We start from the raw sequence: 23,856 nt of genomic DNA, 5'->3' as shown, positions 1-23,856 counted from the left end.
TCAACAACATGGGACCAAAGTCCATAGTTGGTGTCGTCCAATTTGATGCAGCAACAGATTCGTGACTTGGTGGGTTTGGTGCTTGGTTTAGTATTTGTGAAAACCTGGATGTCAGATCTGCAAGAGTTGAATTATCTCCATAGGCATGTTCTTCCATTGCTTTGTTCTTCTTTTTATTATAGGTCCTAGAATCTACTGCTCTGATACCATGAAGGAACCAAAGGTTTTCTTCCTTAATTCTATTCAAGAATACAAAGGTATTTGTAAAGGATCATAAAAAACTATCCTAGGAAAGAAAGAAAATTATACACAATCTAGGTTATAATTATTGATATTACATGGTTATTGAAATTAAAATAAGCAATATCCCTATATTTTCTCCAATTACACCAAAAGTTGCAAACAGTCGAAGAGGGTGTCATTGTAAGTTTAATAAAATGTCATGAGGCGTCGGCTGTAATTTAACCGAGGCGATTATTACCTTCTGCCAGCAAAGTCCATGAGTCTCATTGCAACACAAATGTTTGGAAGCATCAACAATGTTGTCAGAGTACTTATTAAGAAGGGATGCAGAATCCGGACCGATCCCCAAATTTGAAAGAATAACTCCCACGCCAGCTTCTTCAAGAATCTGAGGAGTGTAGCACAGAATTCCATTGATGCCTGAAAACTACATCATCAACACATTCATCAGCATGAAAAGTTTCTCAATGTCTTTACATTATTTCCATTACCAAAGCCTTACCAGTTGAAGAATTTGAATTCCAATGCCTACTAACGGTGCATGTTTAACCCCTGGTTCGAAAATTTCTATCCAGCTTGATCCTTTGGCAGCAGATTCAATTTGTTTGTCCATTGCTTCGCCTATCTGATGTTGACTGGTGATGTTGTCTGGATGAAGAACAGACTGGCTTACCAAAGCAGCGGCGTCAATGAACTCGCCTTGAGCCGGAAGCATTGGATGAATGATCATCATCATTCCTTCCCAGGCTCTCTTCGTCCCATTGTTCGTGTTTACCGTGCTGCTCTACAGCATTCAACATGCTCCCTAAGTTTGAAAAGAGGATGCTTCTCATTCTCCCTGATGCTGGGAGGAGTTTTTCTTGTATGCTTCCGAATAGGGTGACCATTGGATCCATGAGAGACGTGCTTTGGATCGATGGAATGCTGTGTCCGCAGACAGGCCTTGCAATCCAAGATTTGCCTTCTTCTGCGCCTTATAACTTGATACGGTCCTTTTCAGTGGCGTGTTCCAAGTTATCAACAATATCATTATCTGGACCAATAATATACTCCTTTATTGATGTTTCACCTCCAACATTCAGACCTTCCACTAACAAAGCCATTTCACCTGTTTGCCATAAGGTCCAACAAGAAAAAGAACCAAAAAAGCGCACATAGATTAACAAAATTTAACCAGAAATATTCGCTAAAAGCAATCTCAGATATTAGGTACCTGAGATGTCATCCCTTCCACGCATCGCTTGTAAAACCCGTTTAGCCTCTTTCATCTTCCCCTTACTCCCTAGCCATCTTGGAGATTCAGGTATAAAAAACACCACCAGTACAAAATATATGATGGAAGGGATACATAGAACCCCAATCATCAATCTCCAGCTAGGCGAATCCATTAGAGGCATCCCGAAAACCATGCAATACGACAAGAACATGCCTGTAGAACCAGTGAACTGAGGAAGAGTGTTAAGCAGTCCTCGTATATCCGGTGGGGCAGTTTCCGATATATAGACAGGAACAAGAGTGACTGCTAGGCCGATCCCGAAACCATCCAAAAGTCTTCCTAAAAGGCGGGGACATACACATTTGGAGCCCATAGCATAACTAGTCCACTAAGAAAATATAGGATGGATGAGATTATTAGCATTGCTCGCCGGCCAAGGGAATCAGATACAGGTCCCGAGAACGTAACGATTGCTGTTGCTCCAATTAAGGACGTTGCCACAATAAGCCCTTCTATGGCTGGCTGGCTTTGCAAATCAAATTCTCTTTTGATGTAAAGCACAGATCCTGAATGAATTTCAACATACATTTTCAGCTTGATTAAAAAATCAAGATCTTTCATTTTATGATTCATCATTTCAAGAATATTTCTCTGTACTTGTAATCAGGAAAAAAGATTCATTACAAAACAAAATATCAAATTAACTTAAAAGTAGAGATGGAAACACAAGATTAACATACCTGCAATAGTTGCATTATCCCATCCTTGCAAGAAGTTGCCAATGGCGACCACAATAGCCACGAGCACAGCTCCTTTCATCCCTGATAATTTATACTCTAATTTTGAGATGGATGACAGTTATAAGTAGAATTTCCTCAAGAAAACTTCATAGAGCTTTATTTCTTTATTTGCAGCCACCAAACTCACTTTAACTATGGAGGGCAATTTATTATATCGATCGACGGGTTAAACAATATTAATATTTTCTTTAAAAAATTATGTATATCAATTTTCTTACTCGTGGCTCTTGTCGGATCCGGCACCTCCGATGAGAACGTATGTAGTTTTTTTTTTTTAATTGGATCGAATGCTTTTATATTAAAGTCATACTTTTGACTAGGTAGAATTCAATTAAAACCTCAACTTATATTACATTTATTGTTGGACTTTGGACTTTGAATTATTGGGTTTTTTCTACTTTGATTGAAAATTGGATAAGTATCTAATGAGCTTGTTAAGCGGAAGATTAAGTGTGGAATAAAGAATATGTCATGTAGAAAAATAAATTTAGCATGAGTGAGCTTATATTGAGTTACATTTTATGACGACGTAATAATGATTGATCAAGAAGTTCTCTCGCGCGTCTGCACATGGAGCAATCAAGGGCCTGATTTGCACAGAAGGCGTAAAGATATTTTCTTGAATTTTTCCCACCCTTAAAGAGAGTATCATTGTATCGTGCATCACAAACAAAAACCATCTACACGCACACAATGGAATTACCTGATTTTCCTATAGAGATACATGAATCTTTGTATGATCTCCTGCCACGCTCGGCTCATCGCGAATCCGTAATCGAAAAGAAAGCCAACTGGAGTTCTCAAGAGAATAAAATGTTTGAGAATGCTTTGACAGAACTTAATCCAACTTCTCAATCTTTTTTTTGAAGATATAGAATCAAAGATTCCTCGAAAGATGATCGAAGAGATCAAGAATCATTATCAGGCATTGATTGAAGATGTAGAGATGATTGAATGTGGTGAAATTCCCATTCCCAATTACAAAAGTTATAATGAAGTTACGAGGGATCACGATATTAATTATCATGAGGAAAAATATATGGAAATGGAGAAGAAAAAGGACAACTCCGCTGGTGGATCTTCTCCTGAAAATGCAGCAGCTAAAACAAGACAATCGCGCCAAAAGGGAGTTCCTTGGACTGAAGAAGAACACAGGTATACATTTTTTTCTCTTAGATTAGAGTTCTTTTCGTCGTTTTCTTTGTAATAATCTGCATGTTTTTTCTTAGTTATTGACGTAAAGGTGAATCAAGCTTAATCTAGTGGCAAGGCTTAACCAGAATTTCAAAATAAAGTGGACAAAAACTTAAATAATATTTTCATTTTAGGGTAAGTTTGTCTTCATGAATAACTCACGCATCCATCCATCTTTTAATAAACATGAATGCAGGTTAATTATTTCTTATGGGACTCAACAGATATGGAAAAGGAGACTGGAGGAGCATATCAAGATACTATGTGATTACCAAAACCACAACCCAAGTAGCTAGCCATGCTCAAAAGTACTTGAAACGCCAAACAAGCACCACTCCAATCGGCCGACGTCGCCCCATCATTCACGACATCAAAACCGTGAATCCTATTACTTCCACAATGCCCCAAATCAGGCATACTCATGATCAACGTGGCAACAAGATTCAAGAAAGTCCATTGATCCTGCGTAATTTCTCAGCTAATTCACATATCGTTAATTCATCGCTTAATCTTCACGATTACCCTTTTAATGGTGATGGATCAACAAAGAATCATAATTCAAGAATGTTTACACCCATCCAGTATGTTTTCATCTACAGATCCAATTGTGAATCAAGCTTCTAGTCATGCAGCTGATCATCCTCAACCATTTGTTCATTTACGTCGATAAGTACGAATCAACGGTATATACATGAAGCTAGATTGGACTGCATGAATAATCATGCCTGATTTCATGCATGGCTACGACCATTTATTATTTTGTCAATTTTCATGCTCTTTGCTTTGAGTTAATTCATGCAAACTTTGATAAATAAATAGGTGTGCCTCAAAACAAAACAAAAACCTAGATCGCGCTAATTTTATGAATTATAAAAAAAGACTATAATAAGGGGTTGGAAATAATTTATATATTTTAATAATACGATGAATTTTTTTAATATAATATATGCTTATGTTCAGAACTTTATAAATTCAAAATTGAATGGAGTAACCTATTAGCAAGCATATACATGTCATTCACTCCTTTTTTCTTCCCACCCCCCGTATTTAGTTATGTGAACAATGTTTAATGTTTCTAAAATTTAAGGATTATTTGACCTAAGGAAAATAAAATAAATTTGTATTTTTTTTGTGAAATTTTCATTGAACTTCCACCCAGAGAATATCTATTATAAAATTACTTTCACTATTATTAAATAAATAATTATTGTTTGTTCGACAACAAAAGAATTAATAAATATATACTTCAATAATTACAAAAGAAAAGTTGTTATATTATTGAAAAATCACGTACGACCATGTATACAAGATTTTAGGTAAATGGAAATCAAATTTTTATGTGTGCAAATTTTTTATCAAAGAGTTTTTGTTATTTAATCCTATCTAGAACTTTGACAAAACAGACCAATCAGTTAATTGCATAACGTCGTTTGTATAATATATTTTTTTCGCCAACTTTATCTAGAAAAATAAATTAGAAAATCATATGATTTTCATTATTTGTGCATGTAATGCTCTTATAATTATTGGATCAAGTGTTTGTGTATTATCTCTAAGGACATTGTCGAATAAATATGAGAAAATGCGCTTGTAAGAATCACTCAATTAAAGCAAAAGCTCACAGCTATTTATTTTCTTGTGGTACTCAAAAGTATGACAACTATTTAGTATTTCCTCCTCTAATTTTTTTCCTTAACAAATTTATACATTTTTATGCTAACCTTAATTTCATCCAACCTAACAATCGTTAAAATAAATAATTCAAACACTCAACCTTAAAAAAAATTCAATTTTCCAGTTTTATTTTCAAACACTGTCAACTTTTGATGTCCCACTCCTTCACAATCTGTAAATTTAATCGTTTTTCTAAAAATATAATTTTTTTCGAACGCTCCTTAAATTTATGACATATATTAATATTCGATCAAAATAAATCTGTCTTCATAGAATAACTTAGATTTTTTGCATATTTAATCCTTTTTGGTGGCATGCTGATTTGATGCCCAATGTTGCATTACTAACATGGCATCATATCAACACTTCTATTAAAAATTGACTAAATTCATTAAAAACAAAAAGAAAAAGCCAAATTATTGGACTGATATTGAATTTTGGATCAATCAGAGGACCAAAAACCAATATAGGTTAACTTGCAGGCAAATTTCAATTTTTACGTACATCATCATCAAAACAAGAAAATCCCACAACGAACTACGCACAATTAATCATCAAGGTGTTTAATATTCGATCATGGTAAGAACAATACGAATTGGAATTAAGGTTCTGTTGATCATATGTAAGCTGCAATATTTGAAAAAATCTATCAACAAAGAAGACACATGGACCGCAAAGCTACTACACCAAAATGAATTAGTGCATTGACGACAGCGGAAGATACATTTTCGTTCTCATTGTAAGCAGTTGAACTCATTTTCACATCTCATACTTGATCTGAAAAATGCAAGTGACCACAAACAGTTGGTGGCAAATTTTTTAAAAAAAACAATGATGAATCATGAATCTACAAATTTTCGGAAGCAAGGATCAGAGCATATCTGAAAAGGTTGCTTTCTGCGCCAAGGCATTTGAATTCGATGAGAACTAGTTGCCCAAAAATCATCGGTTTGCTGTATGGCACAGAAAAAAGCGAGGGTTAGCCCAACAAACAGTTACTTTGATCGTACTCAGAATGAGTAACTTAAACAATGTTGATATCAAAGGTCGAAACCAGTTCAAAAGAAATTGCTCCCGCTCGACCAAATTTGTGAATCTACTTCTAATAATATGGATTTTAGCGTGTCTGATAGGAGATAAAGGGAATCTTAGTCGTCATGATACATTGCATTTAGCCAACTGTCTACATTATAAACACTATTGGATAAATCCATCAACATGAGAAATGGCTATACCCAAGAAGTTCAATTTGGTTTTTCCAAAGTGCTCCATGTTACCCATTAGCATAGCCCACACCATCGCGTTTACGTTTGTTAGATGTCGAAAAGAAGCACAACTGAGCCCACGATTTCTTTTGCTTGATCGGCTGTGACTTGACATCCTTCTGTGCATAAAGGTTGGCCATGTATTGAACAACAGCCTGACATGAAAAAGAAAAAAAAGAATCATATTTAGTAAAACAATAATTTAAAAGGAAAATACAAATATGAAAACAGAGTCGGATAACCTGAGCTCCTTCCACAATTACTTTTCTTGGCGGCTCCAACAGAGGATTTCCCTCAACATTCAAGACACGCAGCTGAGATAGCATTCTAAATGAGTCTGGAAGGACTCTTATTTGGTTATTGCTCATGTCCAACTCCTCTAGCATTTCAAGGTTTCCAATGGATCTTGGCAGAGATTGCAAGTCAGCAAAGTTGTTGCTTATGTTCAACCTCATCAGAGTTGTAGCAAGGCACAAGCTCTCAGGGACATATTCAAGCTCGTTGAAACTAGCATTGAGCTCTCTTAAGCTAGACAAAGATGCCATAGTCGTGGGCAACTGTTTAATGTTATTGTACCGCAAGGTGAGAATCTCCAAAGTTTCAATTCGTCCTACTGCTTCAGGGAGGGCTTTAAGCCGGTTGTAGTCTGCACGAAGCTCCATGAGTGAAGTACATTGGCCAATTGTATGTGGGATTTCCTCGATATTGTTAGTTTCGACATTCAATCTTTTGAGACTGACCAGCGATCCAATTATGTCTGGAAGCACGGAGATAGCATTAGAGCTCAAATCAAGATCTTGCAAATTAACTAATCTGGTAACAGTCGAAGGCAGTGATTTTAACTGGTTTCCTCTCAAATCAAGACTAACAAGGGAAAGCAAATCCCCGATGGATTCATGTAGTTCACAAATTCTATTTCCATGTAAATCCAATGTTTTTAATGAGGATAGCCCCCCTATAGATTCTGGTAATCCTGCAATCCTATTTTCTGATAAATCCAATGTGATCAAAATCGAAAGCTTCCCTATCGAATCAGGAATCCATTCAACTTGATCTGATAATTTTCCCTGCAGAATCAGCTCTCTAGTTCCTTTCTTCACCGACACTTGAATAAGACCGGCTAACTTTATAAGACCGAGTTTTTCCCCCTCTTGTCCTGTAACAGATCAATTGTTCCAACATCAAAAACAGGATATTGATAGCATTTAACACAACAAAATTACCGACTGAATAAATATAGTCGATCTTACCTTGTTTGAGAGTTGAATCCACATATTGTGGCACATTCGATACATCTAAAGCTCGATTCCTGGCCCAAATTCCCTCACTTCCGCTTACACGAAAGGCCGTATTCGGCTTCTTCAAATAACTATCATCTTTAGCAAACAACACCTGCGAAGCCTTCACGCTCTCCTTCTCATTATAGAAACTCGAAGAAGATGATGAAGTGACCGTTGCCAATGGAGAATTCAAACTGTTGGTGGAGAAAGAAGCCGTGGTAGCCAAAGACACATCGCTCGAATCTCTAGATTGAGAACCTGAACTCATAGGCAAGCATTTGGTAGCTCTCTGAATCAAATCACCAAAAACTAAGTGTACACCCTCTAGATTCAACAGTTTGAGAGCTTCCCTCTTAATGTCCTTGCTCTGGAAATGGATCATATTTCGCTGCATCTCCAGCAAGATATCGAACAATTCTTGTGGGACATCTTTTCCCTTGATTTGCTTTGCGATAACCTCCAATCTCAACTGATCTTCCCTCTCCACATTCTGAATCAAAGTTCTCGCTGCTTCAACCTCTTCTATTCCGGGACTGGCCGGTAATGATCTATGGATTCTCATTATCTCTTCCACCACGTCGTCTACAGTTGTCGTGGGCGGTCCCATCGTCATTTTTCTTCAACTTTATCCTTTCTCCTGGAATTTATCCAAGATACGCTGAAACACAAATATAATAATACCGAAACCAAAGAATCGCCCACAGAAAATGAAAAGTTCTTCTTTCTACACAAGTATTCAAAAACGCGGTAAAACAAAGTTCAGTTTCGCTTTCCAAGCAAACCCTGGAAGAGAAACAGAGAAACGACTGATAGGCTTCCGTATTCGAATTTGCTTGGTTCTTAGGGTTGAAAAAAACAACAGAAACACAATTCAACGATGCGGATTAATGCAATTATATAAGCAAAACACCAATTACCCCAAAAACAAAAAAAACAATCAACACGTACTCTACCAACCTGTTACAGCGATTCAACGAAATGGCGCATCAAATCCGAAGAAATTTGAATGCGAAATCTACTATCCAGCTACAAGAAAATTCCGACAAATATAGAGAGAAAAAGGGGAAAAAAAAGAGCAAGGAAAATTGGTGGATAATTGGAAATTTGATCCAAACAGATCAGTCGATGGGGTTTATCAACAAGATCTGCTCACTTTTTCATATTTTATCCTCTTCAAGAAAAAGACTTTGAACCATATTAGGAAATGCAATTAATATTTCAAGAAAGTTATTGAGCAGTTTAATCTTTAAAATATAAAATTTATTTTTATTTTTCTTCTGATTAATATTATTTGTGCTCTTCTCACATACTCACTCACACAAATGTCACCTTATCAAAATATAATATAACATGTCAATTTTTGTGGGATATAAAATTCCAATTACATTGTTTATCATTTGGAGTGGTCCCTTTAATAAATAATATGTTTAGGAAACTAGGTCCATCCAAAAATTCAAATTTTGATTAATAAACATGTGTATTGATAAAAAAATTATAATATTTTTTTTTATAGTAGGTCTCTTGTGAGACGGTCTCACGAATCTTTGTCTGTGAGACGGGTCAATCATACCGATATTCACAATAAAAAATAATACTCTTAGTATAAAAAGTAATAATTTTTCATGGATGACTCAAATAAGATATCCATCTCACAAAATACGACCCGTGAGACCGTCTCACACAAGTTTTTGCTTATTTTTTTATGAGTTATTCAAATAAAATTTTCGTCTCATAAAATTGATCAGTGAAAGTGGTTCACATTATTTTTTGTGTGTATAGATATTATCCACATAGCAATTATAATAATCATATAAATAATGTCTTTTCTAGGTTTATGACTTTTGGGTCCCAATGATGGATGTTTTCTTGAAGTCATCCTCCTTAAATGGTCCTCACCAAGTGTAAGGCCCGAGCCTATAGTAGGCAGGAGGAAAACTCTCGGTGCAGTCTGAATCATTGATCATTTGATATATATTCTCTAGGGACTAATAATTTTTGACCTTCTCCAAAAAAAATAGGCTTCTAGCTAAATTAATTTTCTTACAGCAAATTGAAGCATTTGATTATAGAGGTAATAAGACATTTAATACTTGTTGATTTAATGGATCTAAACGAATGGCACATACACCCTAGTACATTTTCTTCGATGCTGAGGACATCTTCTCTTTTGTGAAAAAAGATTGGACTATGTTTTTATTCAAATTTTATGTTCAAATCATAAATGATATAATCTTTATTTTTAGTCAAGGGGAGAATTTGTTATAATTTGATATCGAACATGAGGTTCTACTCCAAACTTAAGATTTTGATATTTTATGAGATATAAGTTCGACAATAAACAGGTCTTTAGAATATTCACTTTTCAGAATGTATTTACATAATTAAAATATAGCCACTTAATAACCAAATTGATTTTGATATGTGGGGTTCAAATAGACGTCACATAATCAAATTAAAATTAGATAATTGGAGGTCGTGTAAGCCAAAAATACCGTCTAACACGTCCATCTTCCATTCCATTTAAAGCCATCGAATAATGTGTATATCTCGACCATTTTGAAACTATGGTTGTGAAGTGTCTGGTATTTGTGATTGTCAAGTTGACAACTTTCCCTTTCTCTGAAATATGTTTGTATTTTCGATGTGTTCCAGGTACTTGGATTAACAAGACTAAAAGATTATAAGTTTTCAGGAGAGAAGGCTGAACACTTGATTTTGTGGAGTCGAAGTTATTTTGTAATAAGCTTGAATTATTAGCATATAACATGGACATCTGAAATCATTGTAATTGTTAGGATCAAACGATCAGCACTAGGTCAAAAGATATATCTATTAGTCAAGACGCGGTTTTATTTCATTATACTCGAGACAACGCAGAGTGCACCTACTTGGGTGCTCGTATGTCGGGTTGTTAGGTTCATGAGTCTAAGGAGGTGCGTGTCTATCTGCTGGTGGTGTCTCGTATTCTTTAGAGATCATTCTTATCATTTCTCTACTATCAGTCGTGTCCCAAGCAGAGATATTATTATTGCTCGTTAAGATCTGACGTCACTCTTTTATAGCTCACCTAGCCAACTAGATCAAATGACGAAACGTCAGCAGTTTGACGCACGAGAACTTTCTAAGAAGTCACTCATCCCATTAATACTTTCATTCATGCATTGTCAACACGAAAATAATAAAGTTAAGTGTTGTTTGTCTAAGATGCCGATTTCCATGTATCTTAATTCTAATTCTAATTAAATATAAGTGTGTAGAGTTGAGAATTTGTCGTTGAGCAAGAGTTATAACTAGAGGTAAATGTCCAAGTCCAATATTTTAAATCGTAAAACAGTCCAAGTGTCACATGTCAATCGCTCTCCTGACATGTAACATTTACTCTTTGTAATATAATGGTCACAATAAGCGAGCCTCTCTTCATCGTCAGCAAAGCATGACAAATATTAAAAGGAAGCTATATTCCTCCACTTCATGTCCCATATCTGATTTTGTTACATGATGGATGTTATTGTAGGTCTTGTACTGACTGAACAAATCACATGACATTGTTGCATGTCCCCATTTGTTACTAATAATGCCTCCTTAATTGAGTTATATACATTTATATATACATGTCCATACATACATACATACATACATACACACATAAATAAATATATATATATATGTCAATGGCATGTCAATATTACATCAACATCATGTCAGAAAAATGATTAAATTGAAAAAAACAGACGGACGAAAACTAAAATTGACCTCATAAATTGCCGAAATCGCAAAGATTACCAAAACTGTATTTTTTTTTCATGATAGTGTTTATACTTTATTTTATGTTACATACACTTCATTCTATTAATAAATTTTATATTATACATATATAAGTAGAGTGTGAGTATCAAAAATGAGTGTGTAAATAACATTGACTGTATATATATAATTATTTGGTTTTAAAATGAAAGTAGAATTATGTTTAAAAGCAAAATAAATTCATAAATTTATACAAACTAGTTAGTTAAACAAATTATAAAAAAAATTATAATAAATATGATAGAATATATAATAAGATGAAAATGAATTGATTCAGATAGTTAGATTTAAAATTTCATAAACAGGATATTTATAATCAATAATATTTTAGTAAAAGTCTCAGATTTATACTTAATTAAGAGTCCAGACTCAAGATGGATAACGTTAGAGGATTCAACAAAAAAATATTTAATTTGTATTTTGGTCAATATTAATTATTCTCTTTAGTTTTTAAAAGTAGCTTTAAGAGTATTTAAGTTTTTTTTATAAAAAAAATTATTTATGTATAAATATTTTTAGTTTGCTACTGTGAAACATTCTAGATAATCGACTCAACTACCAACTAATATAAAAAAAATGTTTTGTTGTCCAATTAATATATAAAATATTTTACAATTATTTCATTAATTTAACAAATCGTTATTTAATTAACTTTTCCATATTTTAATATTTAATTTTTATGTGAAGTCAAGCATGAATGATTTAGACCAACTTAGACGTGCAGCAGTGGTAAAATTACCCATCAAATATAACATATGGTTTGATGAAATCCAAGGTGGCCTAATTTTTTTTTTCTCAAAATACTGTAATAATAATAAATAAATAAAAAAGTCATTGTAATAGTCAGTCACAAAAGTATACTCGAAAGTTGCCAGGTTGTGTGGAATGAATGAATCGAGGTGTGAGTGTTGGGTCGGGGCAAAGCACACGTGTCCAACCCGAACCAGCTGGCACTGCTACTCACGCTATAACCGTTTTCTCTTATCGGGCCAAGCTTTTTGGCTTTTGGATCAAGCTGTAACCCTTGCTCCCCACGTGATACTGCTACCTNAAACTTTAATGCAAGTCGCATGTAGTTCAACAGAGTCTTTGTTTATTAGACATTAAATTGTAGATTTAATTCTTACTTAGATTGTTTTTTTATTCCTTTCTTTTTTCTATTTATTTTTTTAATTTATATATCAAAATTACAATGTAGTCCCTCACGATTTCTTATAATTATATTTTGATCTTCGTTTAAATATAAATCAAATGAATGATAAAAAAATATTGTACCAGTACGCAACGCGTGTATCGGTGTACTACTATATATTTAAGTGAGAGAGTGGAAACCTTCCGTCGAATTAGTTTTTCACAATAGAAGTTCAACGAGTAGGTCTCTTGTGAGACGGTCTCACGAGTCTTTATCTGCGAGAGANTAATTTACCTCTCTATCACTTGCACACAAACACGAATATATTCACACACACACTTATCATCAGTTAACAAACGAATACATTAATTATTTGTATGATCTCGACAAAATAAAAAAATTTTATTTGTGAGACGAGTCAAACTTATTCATATTTACAACAAAAAAAATAATATTTTTGACATAAAAATTAATATTTTTCATGGATGACTCAAATAGAAGATATGTTTCACAAAATTGACACATGAGATCGTGTTACAAGAGTTTTGTGATTAAACAAATACTTCGTCATATTTTCCGGAGCAACACTTTGAGATATACCAGAGTTTATTTTGAAGTTTGATGAATTATTATTCTAGTTATGTTCTATGATTCCAGGGGCTTGTTGGATTTGGCTCGTTAAACTTGAATAACAAAAATTGAAGAAAAAAAAACCAAATAGCGCCTAAAAAAGATTTAAAAAAATAAATAAATAAAGTTACGGAAATACAATATAATTTCGCACGTATTTATATCTATTTGAAAAGGCGAATAAAAATTTTTTCATCACTTATTAATGTACATTTCAATCAAACACAGATAACTATTTTTTTCCCTTAAAAAATGGGAAAAAAATATTTTTATAAACACTGGACAAAAACACCATCACTTAGATTACGGACATCGTATTGTGACTGCAAAGTTGCTTCCTATAATAACTATTTTCTTTTTCTTTTTTTATACGAAAATAATTAACCAAATTGTCGGAGGAATCCGTTGTTAATTAATTCAAGTATTATTTTAAATCATTGTGGGAATAGACTTATTACATGTATCTATAAATTTTTTTTTTAAGAAAGAAATAACTCTCCATAGTGATGTAGATGCCCCAAAGTTGCTCAGATCCTGGAAATGGACCTGCCAAGAACTGCCACAACAAGCTCATTCATTTGCACAACAGAATCAATAAACTTAGTATGTAAAGCAGAAAATTGTAGAAAAGTGGCTTTTTTACTTTTGTATTCAAATATTAAATTGTTTTTGTTAAAAAAGAAGACGCTTGTAAATAATTAATAAATTATATCTCGTCCAGAATTTACTTCTGCATCCAAAATGATCCTAATATCAAACATACATCTTAAAATAATAACACAATACATATGCGTATAAAGCGTATAAAGTGTATAAAGCGCATCGGACGAACTTTATACGTAGGAATTGATTAGTACTCAAGAGAGTACAATCCCACAGCCACTTATCATCAAAGAGTAGATAACATAATCCATTTTATAATATCATGGAAACGGTTCGGTATCAATCAACATTTTGAATGAGCAGTGATAATAACAAATATCAATCCCAAATTTCCTTCTTTTATCTCAATCAGAGAAATAAATTTAGAGCTGCATGCAATTGACTTCAGTATTCAATCACTCTTACCCTCTTGAGAACCAATCTCCTGAAGGTAATGTTCCGCATCTAAAGCTGCCATGCAACCTGTATAAATGTAGCAGAAAGAAATTACAGTTTAAATCGATTGAACGTTGATGAATATTCGTCAAATATGGAAAGAAAATCTTCTTTACGTTCCTTATGGTTAAATAAGTGGGTGATCACATCCCTGATATTGGAAGTTATTGTACAGAATTAGAACATATCATTTCTACAGTTCCTCCGTGTCATATTTCAACATTTTTCTCCTCTCAATAGATTTCATACTCGGGAGATGCTACATACCCCACTTAAAATGTTCATGAAGTTAATCAATAGATTTTCATACCCCACTTACAATGTTCATGAAGTTAATCATGTCGAAGATGTTTCAACATAGAAAGTGTTTCTTTATCAATTTAACTACCCCTTGTGAAGAGAGCGTGACATAAAATTCCCTGATTCTAACGTTTCTTATTTTAATTTTCTACCAAATTTTCATCTCTATACCGCAAGTTTTATATAACTAAGTCGAGTCAAAGGAATAAACAGCACAAATTTTTTAAGGATTATCAGCTGTTGAAGCATATCATGAGAGACAAGTCTTGGTTTTTAACTAGTGCTGGTAGAATCAAACTGAAGCGTAAGTATTCACAGAACAATAAAGACCAAGTAAATGTAAATTACAAGAGTCGATTCATCGAGGTTCTTTTAGAGCATCAGTTACAATCCAATTCAAGGTCGGAGCCCAATGGATTCTCTGAGAAATAATCCTAAACTTGTTCACTTTCATCATTATTCTTTACTTGAGGAAATACCTCACACCAAGAAATACAAGTCTGATTACAGAAATCCTATTATCCAAGTTCTCTTGTTCTTTCCTTTGAAAACTAACCAACCAAAACTTCACACACCTTTACAAGGCATTTAAAAGCTTTCAAATCAACTAACCAAGACTCATAAACCCATACAAGAAAGGAATTTCAATGAGATATTGTTCACCACAGCAAACATCCCCCAAAATTGGACATTTTCACTGGTGTACCTATCAACTTCAAGTAATCACAATTTTACAAGAACTTGCCACTAATATCATAACATTTTCTCAGTTTACCTGCCAAAAAAGCTACTTCATGCTGTTGAACTTTCAAACGGATCCACAAATATAAGCTTTTTTTCAACATGCCTTTCTTTGGACAAACTTCACTCATGGGTGATTTACAAAAATATAATCTAAACCACAAAACATCAATCCAATTATTGCTTTCTTCAATTTGCTTGTTTATCTATTCAGATGTTTTTCAATTCACATTTCACACATCATAAAATAACCAATAGATAGAATACAAATTCTAAGCGTACAAACACAATTAACACAACAAAACATATACGTCAAGAATCACCATGGATCATAAATTCATAACAGTAAAATAAAAACAAATGACGCAAACTAATACTACATATTGACTGACCGGTGCCAGCAGCAGTGATGGCCTGCCTGTATTTCTTGTCCTGAACATCACCAGCAGCAAAAACCCCTTTAACACTGGTTAGTGTGGTGCCGGGCTTCGTGATCACATACCCATCCGAATCCAATTCCAGTTGTCCGTCCAAGAACTTGGTCGCAGGTTCATGCCCAATTGCAAAAAACAAACCCGAAACACTCAAATCCGAAACCTCCCCACTCCCCACATTCTTCACCTTCAAACCTCCCAATGTCCTGTCCCCATATGCCTCAGCCACTGACGAATTCCACAACACTTCGATTTTTGGATTTGATAATGCTCTGCTTTGCATTATCTTTGACGCCCTAAATTCATTTCTTCTATGTATAATGTAAACCTTAGAACCGTATTTTGTCAAAAAATTGGCTTCTTCCATAGCCGAGTCCCCTCCACCAATGACCGCAAGGGGTTTATTACGAAATATAGGGGCTGCACCATCACAAACAGCGCAGGCGGATATTCCCCGGTTCCAAAAGATATCGGAACCTGGGAAGTTGAGGCGTTTCGCGACCGCGCCGGTGGCCACAACGACCGAATCAGCTAGAACAGTCTTCGAGTCAGTAAAAATTTTGAATGGCGAGGCTGATAAATCCACCTTAAAGACAGTTTCGGTGAATATTTGAGTGCCGAAGCGGATGGATTGGGCTCGGCAGCGTTCCATGAGATCACCACCCCCGAGCCCATCAGGAAAACCCGGGAAATTCTCCACTTCTGAGGTTGTGGTGAGCTGACCTCCAGGAGCGATGTCGTTGGCCATCCAGCCTTCGAAGAGAATAGGTTTGAGCTCAGCTCGTGCGGCGTAAATCGCGGCAGTGTGAGCAGCGGGGCCGCTACCAATGATGCAGAGGCGTGTTTTCAGAGTATGGAGATCGCTTTCCATGGCGGTTATCTTGGGAGTGGCGGCGGCGGCGGCGGTGGTGGTGAGGGTGGCGAGGCCAATTAGGTTGCGAGCTGACTTCAGTGCGTTTAAAAGCTTTGGGAAACAATTGTGGCTCATTTCTGGACCAAGTCTAATCTTATTCCACCTTTGCCTATTTTAGAATTCCCCCTCATTTCAATTTTCACCAAGATTAAATACATCCCAAAAATATTCCTTTATTTTTCCCCCCAAAAAAAAACATTCTTTTCTTTTCCATACAAAAAAGTATTTAAATCTTGACAAAAACTTTTATGAGACAAAAGATTTCATGATTCAATTTTATGAGACATATCTTTTATTTGAGTTATTCATGAAAAAATGATAGATATTTCAAGATCTTTGACCTCTACCTGGACCCAATGAGAAAAATGGAATCAACATGTGCTTTATAAATGGCTTCGGCACAAAATAAAAAAAGATCTCTAAATGACTAGGAGTTCACGTTATCGCCATCTTTGGTAAAATCAAATCATCAGCGAAGACATTAATAAACTGCCCTATCTTAGTTTTTAGCAGATAAGCTCAGTTTTTGTTTAACAATACATCCCAATAGAGAACGACCATACTTGTTCAATTTATCTCTTTCAATTTGGATCTCATGAGGCCGACCTTGGAAACGATTATCTCTTTGGGGTAGGGGTTGCCAAAAAAAATTATTGCAAAAAATGTCTCTTTTATTATAAATATGGGAGAGTTGACTCATCTCACGAATAAAGATCTGTAAGACCGTCTCACATCAGACTTAAATCTTTGATTGTGAGACATTGAAATATCTTTATAGTTAATTATCGACTCATAGAACAAATAAAAGCATTATTTTATTTTATGCATCGATAACCAATCAATATTTCATATAATCTGAATTGATCATACAACAATTTTCTACAAATATCTATCATGTTTTACCTTGATAAAAAAAATTTTCAATTTTTTTTATGAATTTAGTTACTTATTTAATATCTATACTATCGGGATTAGTGGATTGTTTAAAGAGGGTAAATAAACATCTCATAAAAATTTTAGAGTTGTAATAGCTTAGTTTTTGGAACGTTCTCGAGCAAACTGAACACAAAAAATTATATTGAATTTGTTTCTAAACTGAGCCGAAAATATTCAAAATAACTCTTCTAAAACTGATTATTTATTTTGTAAATTATTTGAAATGTATGCAAGTCAAATATATAAAAGCAGGAAAATTACATAGATGTGCACAGATCTTGACGGGTTAATTACCCAATTTAATTATTCAGTTCATTATTGAGGTCCAAATTGATTATAAAGGCCCAAGCCCGGTAGACACTCCAAAAAAAATATATAAATAGGAAAAGATTCTCATTATTCAAAGATTAGATGATTTTATGCTTAAACTTTTTAGCTCTCAATTAATATCTTTAAATTGTTGTCTGACTCGAGCGTCAGAGTGTTTACGCCGGGCAAATCCCGGCTTCTCTGACGTTTGTTTGTGACGCAGGTGATATAACCCACAAATATTTCTCTCCACCAGCTACTTGGACCCGTTTACGAGCTAACTATAATATCCTTTTACGATTACTTGAATTCGTTTACGAGCCTGCAGAGTAATTCGGATAATCGCAATATTTGGCTACACCAGATCTAATTGTCTTACACAATAAAATTCTATATTTTTGAAGAATTTCGAATAAGAAGCCAACTCTATACAATAATGCAATTAGTCAAATTTTTCAACTTGGAAAACGGTAAAAACCAAAATTTTCAGCTGAATCCACCTAATTAGCTTCAAACTTTGAACTTGCATTTGGCTTCAACTGAATTAACATCCACCTTTTTTTTTTTTTTTATAATTAAGTTCAATGCTTCTGGGAAAAAAAAGTGGAATAAATATGGCAATAAAATAGCAAAAAGACGAGAGCTTCCTCTTGGCAAAGGAGGCTGTGAAGTCGAGAAGGAAGAATGGAGGAAATCAGGAAAATATATTTGAGTTTAGAGTCTGACTTTTACTTATTAAATAAATATTGAATAACAAATTAAAAAATTGAAACTAAAAATACCGGGTAGTTTTTAGTTTCAATTTTTGCATTTTCTTCACTGGAAAATAGAAATGTTGTGTTGGGTACGTTTTCAAGTGGTCAACTTGTAGGGTTATAAATTTTGTTGGTTTCATTTAGATTTGTATTTCTGCAATTTATTTTTTGCATTTTCAAAATTCTTTTTTCTTCTTTATCATAAATGAGGTGTTTTTTAGTAGTCACGTGTGAATTTTTTTCTTGGTATGTTATGCTACTTGAACATCATTTTTTTTCTAATTATATTATAAAGACATCGATTGAAGTGAAAATTTTAATATATTATATATGCAAGATTTATATTTTTCGAAGTCAACTCGCATCTAGTTCATGCCCATTGCATTTAAAAAGTAGTCCGGAAGTTCAGTTGATCTATGTCGTCTTCTAGATTTTCAAATTTATCGGATTAGTCGATCCATGGTTAAAAAAATTTCTGACTATGCACATAGGTATAACTGAACTATACTTTTTTTTTAAAAAATAAATAAATAAAACCCAACCCAACCGGCCTGAGGACTTCCCTCTTCTCATACTTCACCCGTTCTAAAAGTGGAAAGTCTTTACAAAATTTCAAATACCAACATAAAATATGTCTTCAATATAATCCAAAACCCAAAGGTGACTACAAACTTTTCCGGAATTATAGCTAACCTACCGCAGCAATCATGAAACAAAATAATTATATATATATATATATGGCTGTTTCTTCATTATAAAAAAATAATTATCACTAAACTTAATAATAAATATCTATTGATTATAACTAAAAATTATATAAATTGGAAATTTAGAAAGCATTTTTAAATTGATATGTTGCTGTACATATTTCAGTTTATGATTTTAACATTCATTTCATTAAAAAAATCAGATAAATTGATAGTAGAAGTAAACAATTCGCAAACCATGCATTGAACAATACATGAAACTTTTTATTTTTAAAATCAACTACTAATTGTCTTATCAATATAAAAAAAATTAAGAAAAAAAAGTCATTTGTTGGGGCCAAATCCAAAATACAACATAGACAGACTGAAATTTGTCCCAAAACAAAATAAATAAATAAATTCTTAATACAAATTTTAAAAATTGAAATTATTTAAATTTGATTACCTAAACTACTGGTTATTAGGAAATCAAATTAAAGTAGAAGATAGTAGTTAAATTTATTTATATAGCTAGAGACCTAGATGTCAATACACGATTAAGAAAAGTGAAGCTCTTTTATCGTAGAAATTGTTGTATAATATAGCATAATAAAGTTTCATTTGGACAAATATTTTAAAAACGTTTTTACAGTTTTATAAGTGAAAAAGATTAAAATATATGTTTGGATAAATTTTTTGTAAAACGTTTTTGAAAAATAGTTTTCAAAAAATATTCTCCAAATATAGTTTTTAAAAAACAATTGAAATATACATATTTTTTTGTGTTTTTAGAATAAGAAAAGCGCAGAATTAAAATGTTTTTATAGAATAGTTGTACAAATACATTTTTAGTTATTTTAACTATAAATTGTTTTTTAAAAATAATTGTCCGGACACATTTTGAACTCTAAAACGTTTTTATAAATAATTGTCCAAACACATTTAATCTTAAATAACTTTTAAAATATTTTATAAATTTTTTAAAAACATTTTATAAAAAAGTTTTATAAATACTTATCTAAACAAAACCTAAATATCGTTTTTAATTTTTATTTGAAGTTATTTAAATAAAATATTATATTTAAAACATTTTTTTGGCCCCCCATAAGATATGGGACCTGAGACTGTCACACCGTGTCTCATATGAGCTACAAGAGTCATGTCATATTCTATTCCAACATATCTAAATATTTATCTATCCTAATCCATACTTTTGAATTTATAAAAAACAAAAAAAAATAAATTGTATTCTTAATCACAATTTACAATATCAATACTATGTTCACATTTACTACATTGTAAATATTTTAATCACAATATTGACTAATTATTTAAACTCCCCAAAGTATCCTTCATCCAAAATAGCAATTTTTTTAAAAACAAAATACAACCAAATTGAAATTTTAAAAAAAAATTACATTTCAATAGAAAATTACTCTACTCACTATAATTCACATACAAAATTAAATATTTTATATTTAAATTCAACCTACGCGTATCGTTCGAAATTAATTAAAAATTTTCAAACGATTAATTAGATTGAAAATTATATGCAACCGAATTATCATTGGCATAAATTCCTAGTAATAATTAATTATATAATAATGTGACGAGGCAAAATTTGACTCCAAGGGATTATAATTTTATGATATGTTATTATTAACCATTTCAAATATAATGTACACACAATTTAAGTTGTTTAGGTGACCACCCTTTCCTAAAACTTAATTTAATTCCCAAGTCAAAAGAAACCATCCACTGGTAGCATCATCTTATCCTTCTTTGTATAAGGCCTACTAGTTCGCTCAGATTTTTCTCTTGTTTAGACTTTACATTAGGAAATATTTTAAACTAAATTAACATAGTGTTATTATTAAACTATTCAAAAAAGAAAACTACTACAACTCTTTATTAAAGTCTTCGAAATATTACACAACTTGGCTATATAACACTCTCGAGAGGTATCCGAGTTAGTAGAGTATATATATGAGTGTTTTGTCAATGATCAGGAATCGAATTCCTCTTACCAACATTTTTTCGAGCGAGCTCGTCGTACAGAACTTGTCTAATACGGTTTACCTGACTAGCATGATTTCCATGCTATTACGTTAATATGATAGTTTAAAAGTAGCGGCTAGCTAGTGCATGTTCTAATATGTTTAAATATTAAAAAAAAACTTGGATATATAATTAATACATATTTATAGATATTTATATAACTGTTAATTAGGTGAGCAATATCAATTTAATGTGACAATCAAAACGTTTGTGCCACATATTTGAAAGTGAGAGAAGATTAAAGAACATGAAAATGAGGAAAAACATCATCTTGTGTGACAATGAATATCCGATCAGATTAAAGGGGGAAAAAAGAAGAAGAACCTTGGAAAAATTTGAATTTCAAGAAAACTCAAAGCCGTGAAAACCATGGTTGCCACTCACAATCCCTACAGAGATTAATTTAAACCAAACAAATCAAACTAACATGAATCATAATCATAATCAATCAAAGAAAAAGTGAGATGGATAGAATATAAAATTATATATTCACAAATTTTTGTTTATACGCAAGGATTTCAACCGTTTGACCTCAACATATGTTCTCTTTCATCTGCAGTACTGGTCGAATTCTTCTTGATGAAATCCAGACAATCTGCAATGGCTTCTGCACAAAACGATTTCGAGTGTGCAAGTGATCTTATCCCGCAGTATTCCATATTATCATAACCCAAATTCATGCCCTTTCCAGTACTGCTCTTTTTACACAAATTCCTCCTCAAAGATCGTAAACAATCCTCGTACATGTACTTCAATCTTCTGAGTATCCCCAACAGATTCAAGAACTTTCTGCGCAGCCTTCTTACAGAGAATCTTCTCGAGTTTACTCGAAAACCCTTCACGCCGTAGCATTTCTTAATGATTCTGCCGCAGTTTCTACGACTCATTTTTCCTCGGGTCCAATGGAGAAAAAATATTTGTTGGTATGTATCTTTCGTGCAAGAGTTTATACGTAAGTTGGTAGGGTTTTGAATTTATTGGGGAGTTGCCAAAAAATTCAACTTTGTTTGTGAAGGGGATGGAAGGTGAGTTGAAAACGATGGTGATTTCAAACTTTGTTTGGGTCTTAAACGCGGTGGAGATAGTATACACAACGTGGAAATTTTCTCTGAGATTTAATATTTAATTAATATTAATATAATATAATTAATATAATATATTGCACACTAGTGAGCTTATAATATTATTTTATTTACATGGGAAATGCATATTATATATATATATTAAATTGATCAATCTCCTTATCTAATTCTAATTCTAATTCCGATCCATTCCCACAAATTTCCTTTGCATCGTGATAGCTGATAAAATGAAGAATGTGGGAGGTGATTAGGTTAAATTGAGTTATTTAATTTTAAATAAAAATTCTCGTCTCACAGAAAAACTTTGTGAGATAAATTTATATTTCAATTCAAAAGTATTGTTTTTTGTTGGTTATGTTTTAAAGAAATATCATGTAATACATGTTTATTTGAGCTAAAAACGACACATGAAAAATATTAATTTTTATGTTAAAAATATTATTTTTCACTGCAAAAACATTGTTTTTATTAGTTATATATGTTATAGAAAAAATATCGTATAATATATATTGATACGTGAGACTATTGCACACAAAACATACTCTTAATTTTATTATCTAAGCTTTCCTTGCTTTTACACCACTACATTTTATAATTGTTATCAAAATTATTTATTTAATGGATAAACACTGACATTAATATTTTACTCATTGTCAGAATGAAAATATATTCTAACACTAATTATTAATTAGTTCTAGTACGAAGTATCTGTTCCTTTTTTTTTTAAAGCAAAAATCGATTTTGAGTAAATCCATGTTTGAAATCGCTACATGATGTTTACAGTTTATATAACAGCAGTTTCCATGCTGTATCGCGTGATTGTCGCCCAGTAGACTGAAGTGGGACTCTTCAAAATTTGGGGGTCATCTCTACCACTTGTATTGTAATTTAAGCTGTCCGTCGTTCATTAGATGATCATTGGTCAAGCGTTCAGTTACTCTATCAACTCGAGAATGTTAAATCGTTCAATGAAGCTAATTATTAATTTAATAATGTATGGTGTCCAAGATTCAAGGCGACAAAGAAAAAGCAGTAGAAAATTTGTGTCTAGGAGTGGTTGTAAATTATATTGTCTTATAGTATGCATAATTGCCAGCCATTATTTCCTATATATATTAATCTCGTAGACTTTTTATGCTCTGCCTTTAATTATCATTAATTAGAAAAAAGAAGAAGAAATAATTTTTCCTCGGGTTTTCAAGAAATCGCTAGAAGTAGTAATAGTAACATTGTTTTGTTCCTTCAGATGCCTACTTTTGGTAGAACTTTAAATTGATTCACGAAAGCGTATACAACTCAAGAAGGC

At 32.9% G+C, this 23,856-nt stretch overlaps 2 protein-coding genes and 1 pseudogene across 3 annotated transcripts; all 3 read right to left on the bottom strand.

The window, feature by feature from the left end:
• Positions 1–48: 48 nt before the first annotated feature.
• On the bottom strand, positions 49–2,419 carry LOC140974191 (monosaccharide-sensing protein 2-like; annotated as a pseudogene).
• A 3,295-nt stretch (positions 2,420–5,714) lies between these two features.
• Positions 5,715–8,888, bottom strand: LOC140974190 (uncharacterized). 2 transcript variants are annotated; one of them, XM_073437500.1, is made up of 5 exons: positions 8,630–8,888; positions 7,643–8,302; positions 6,635–7,548; positions 6,363–6,547; positions 5,715–6,080 (listed from the first exon to the last, which is right to left on the bottom strand). In XM_073437500.1, the coding sequence occupies exons 2-4, from the start codon at positions 8,283–8,285 to the stop codon at positions 6,401–6,403; spliced, it is 1,704 nt and encodes a 567-aa protein (XP_073293601.1). In that variant the 5' UTR covers positions 8,286–8,302; positions 8,630–8,888; the 3' UTR covers positions 5,715–6,080; positions 6,363–6,400. The 2 variants fall into 2 exon arrangements, with proteins under 2 accessions (XP_073293601.1, XP_073293600.1); XM_073437499.1 differs by having other exon boundaries at positions 7,643–8,309; positions 8,630–8,887.
• Positions 8,889–14,135: 5,247 nt separating this feature from the next.
• Positions 14,136–16,829, bottom strand: LOC140974187 (thioredoxin reductase NTRB). Its single transcript, XM_073437493.1, has 2 exons — positions 15,770–16,829; positions 14,136–14,363 (listed from the first exon to the last, which is right to left on the bottom strand). The coding sequence occupies exons 1-2, from the start codon at positions 16,797–16,799 to the stop codon at positions 14,293–14,295; spliced, it is 1,101 nt and encodes a 366-aa protein (XP_073293594.1). The 5' UTR covers positions 16,800–16,829; the 3' UTR covers positions 14,136–14,292.
• Positions 16,830–23,856: the final 7,027 nt, after the last annotated feature.

Source organism: Primulina huaijiensis, chromosome 3 (genome assembly GCF_012295235.1).
Source record: "Primulina huaijiensis isolate GDHJ02 chromosome 3, ASM1229523v2, whole genome shotgun sequence".
Lineage (NCBI taxonomy): Eukaryota > Viridiplantae > Streptophyta > Magnoliopsida > Lamiales > Gesneriaceae > Primulina > Primulina huaijiensis.
This window is presented reverse-complemented; position numbering and strand designations above follow the sequence as displayed.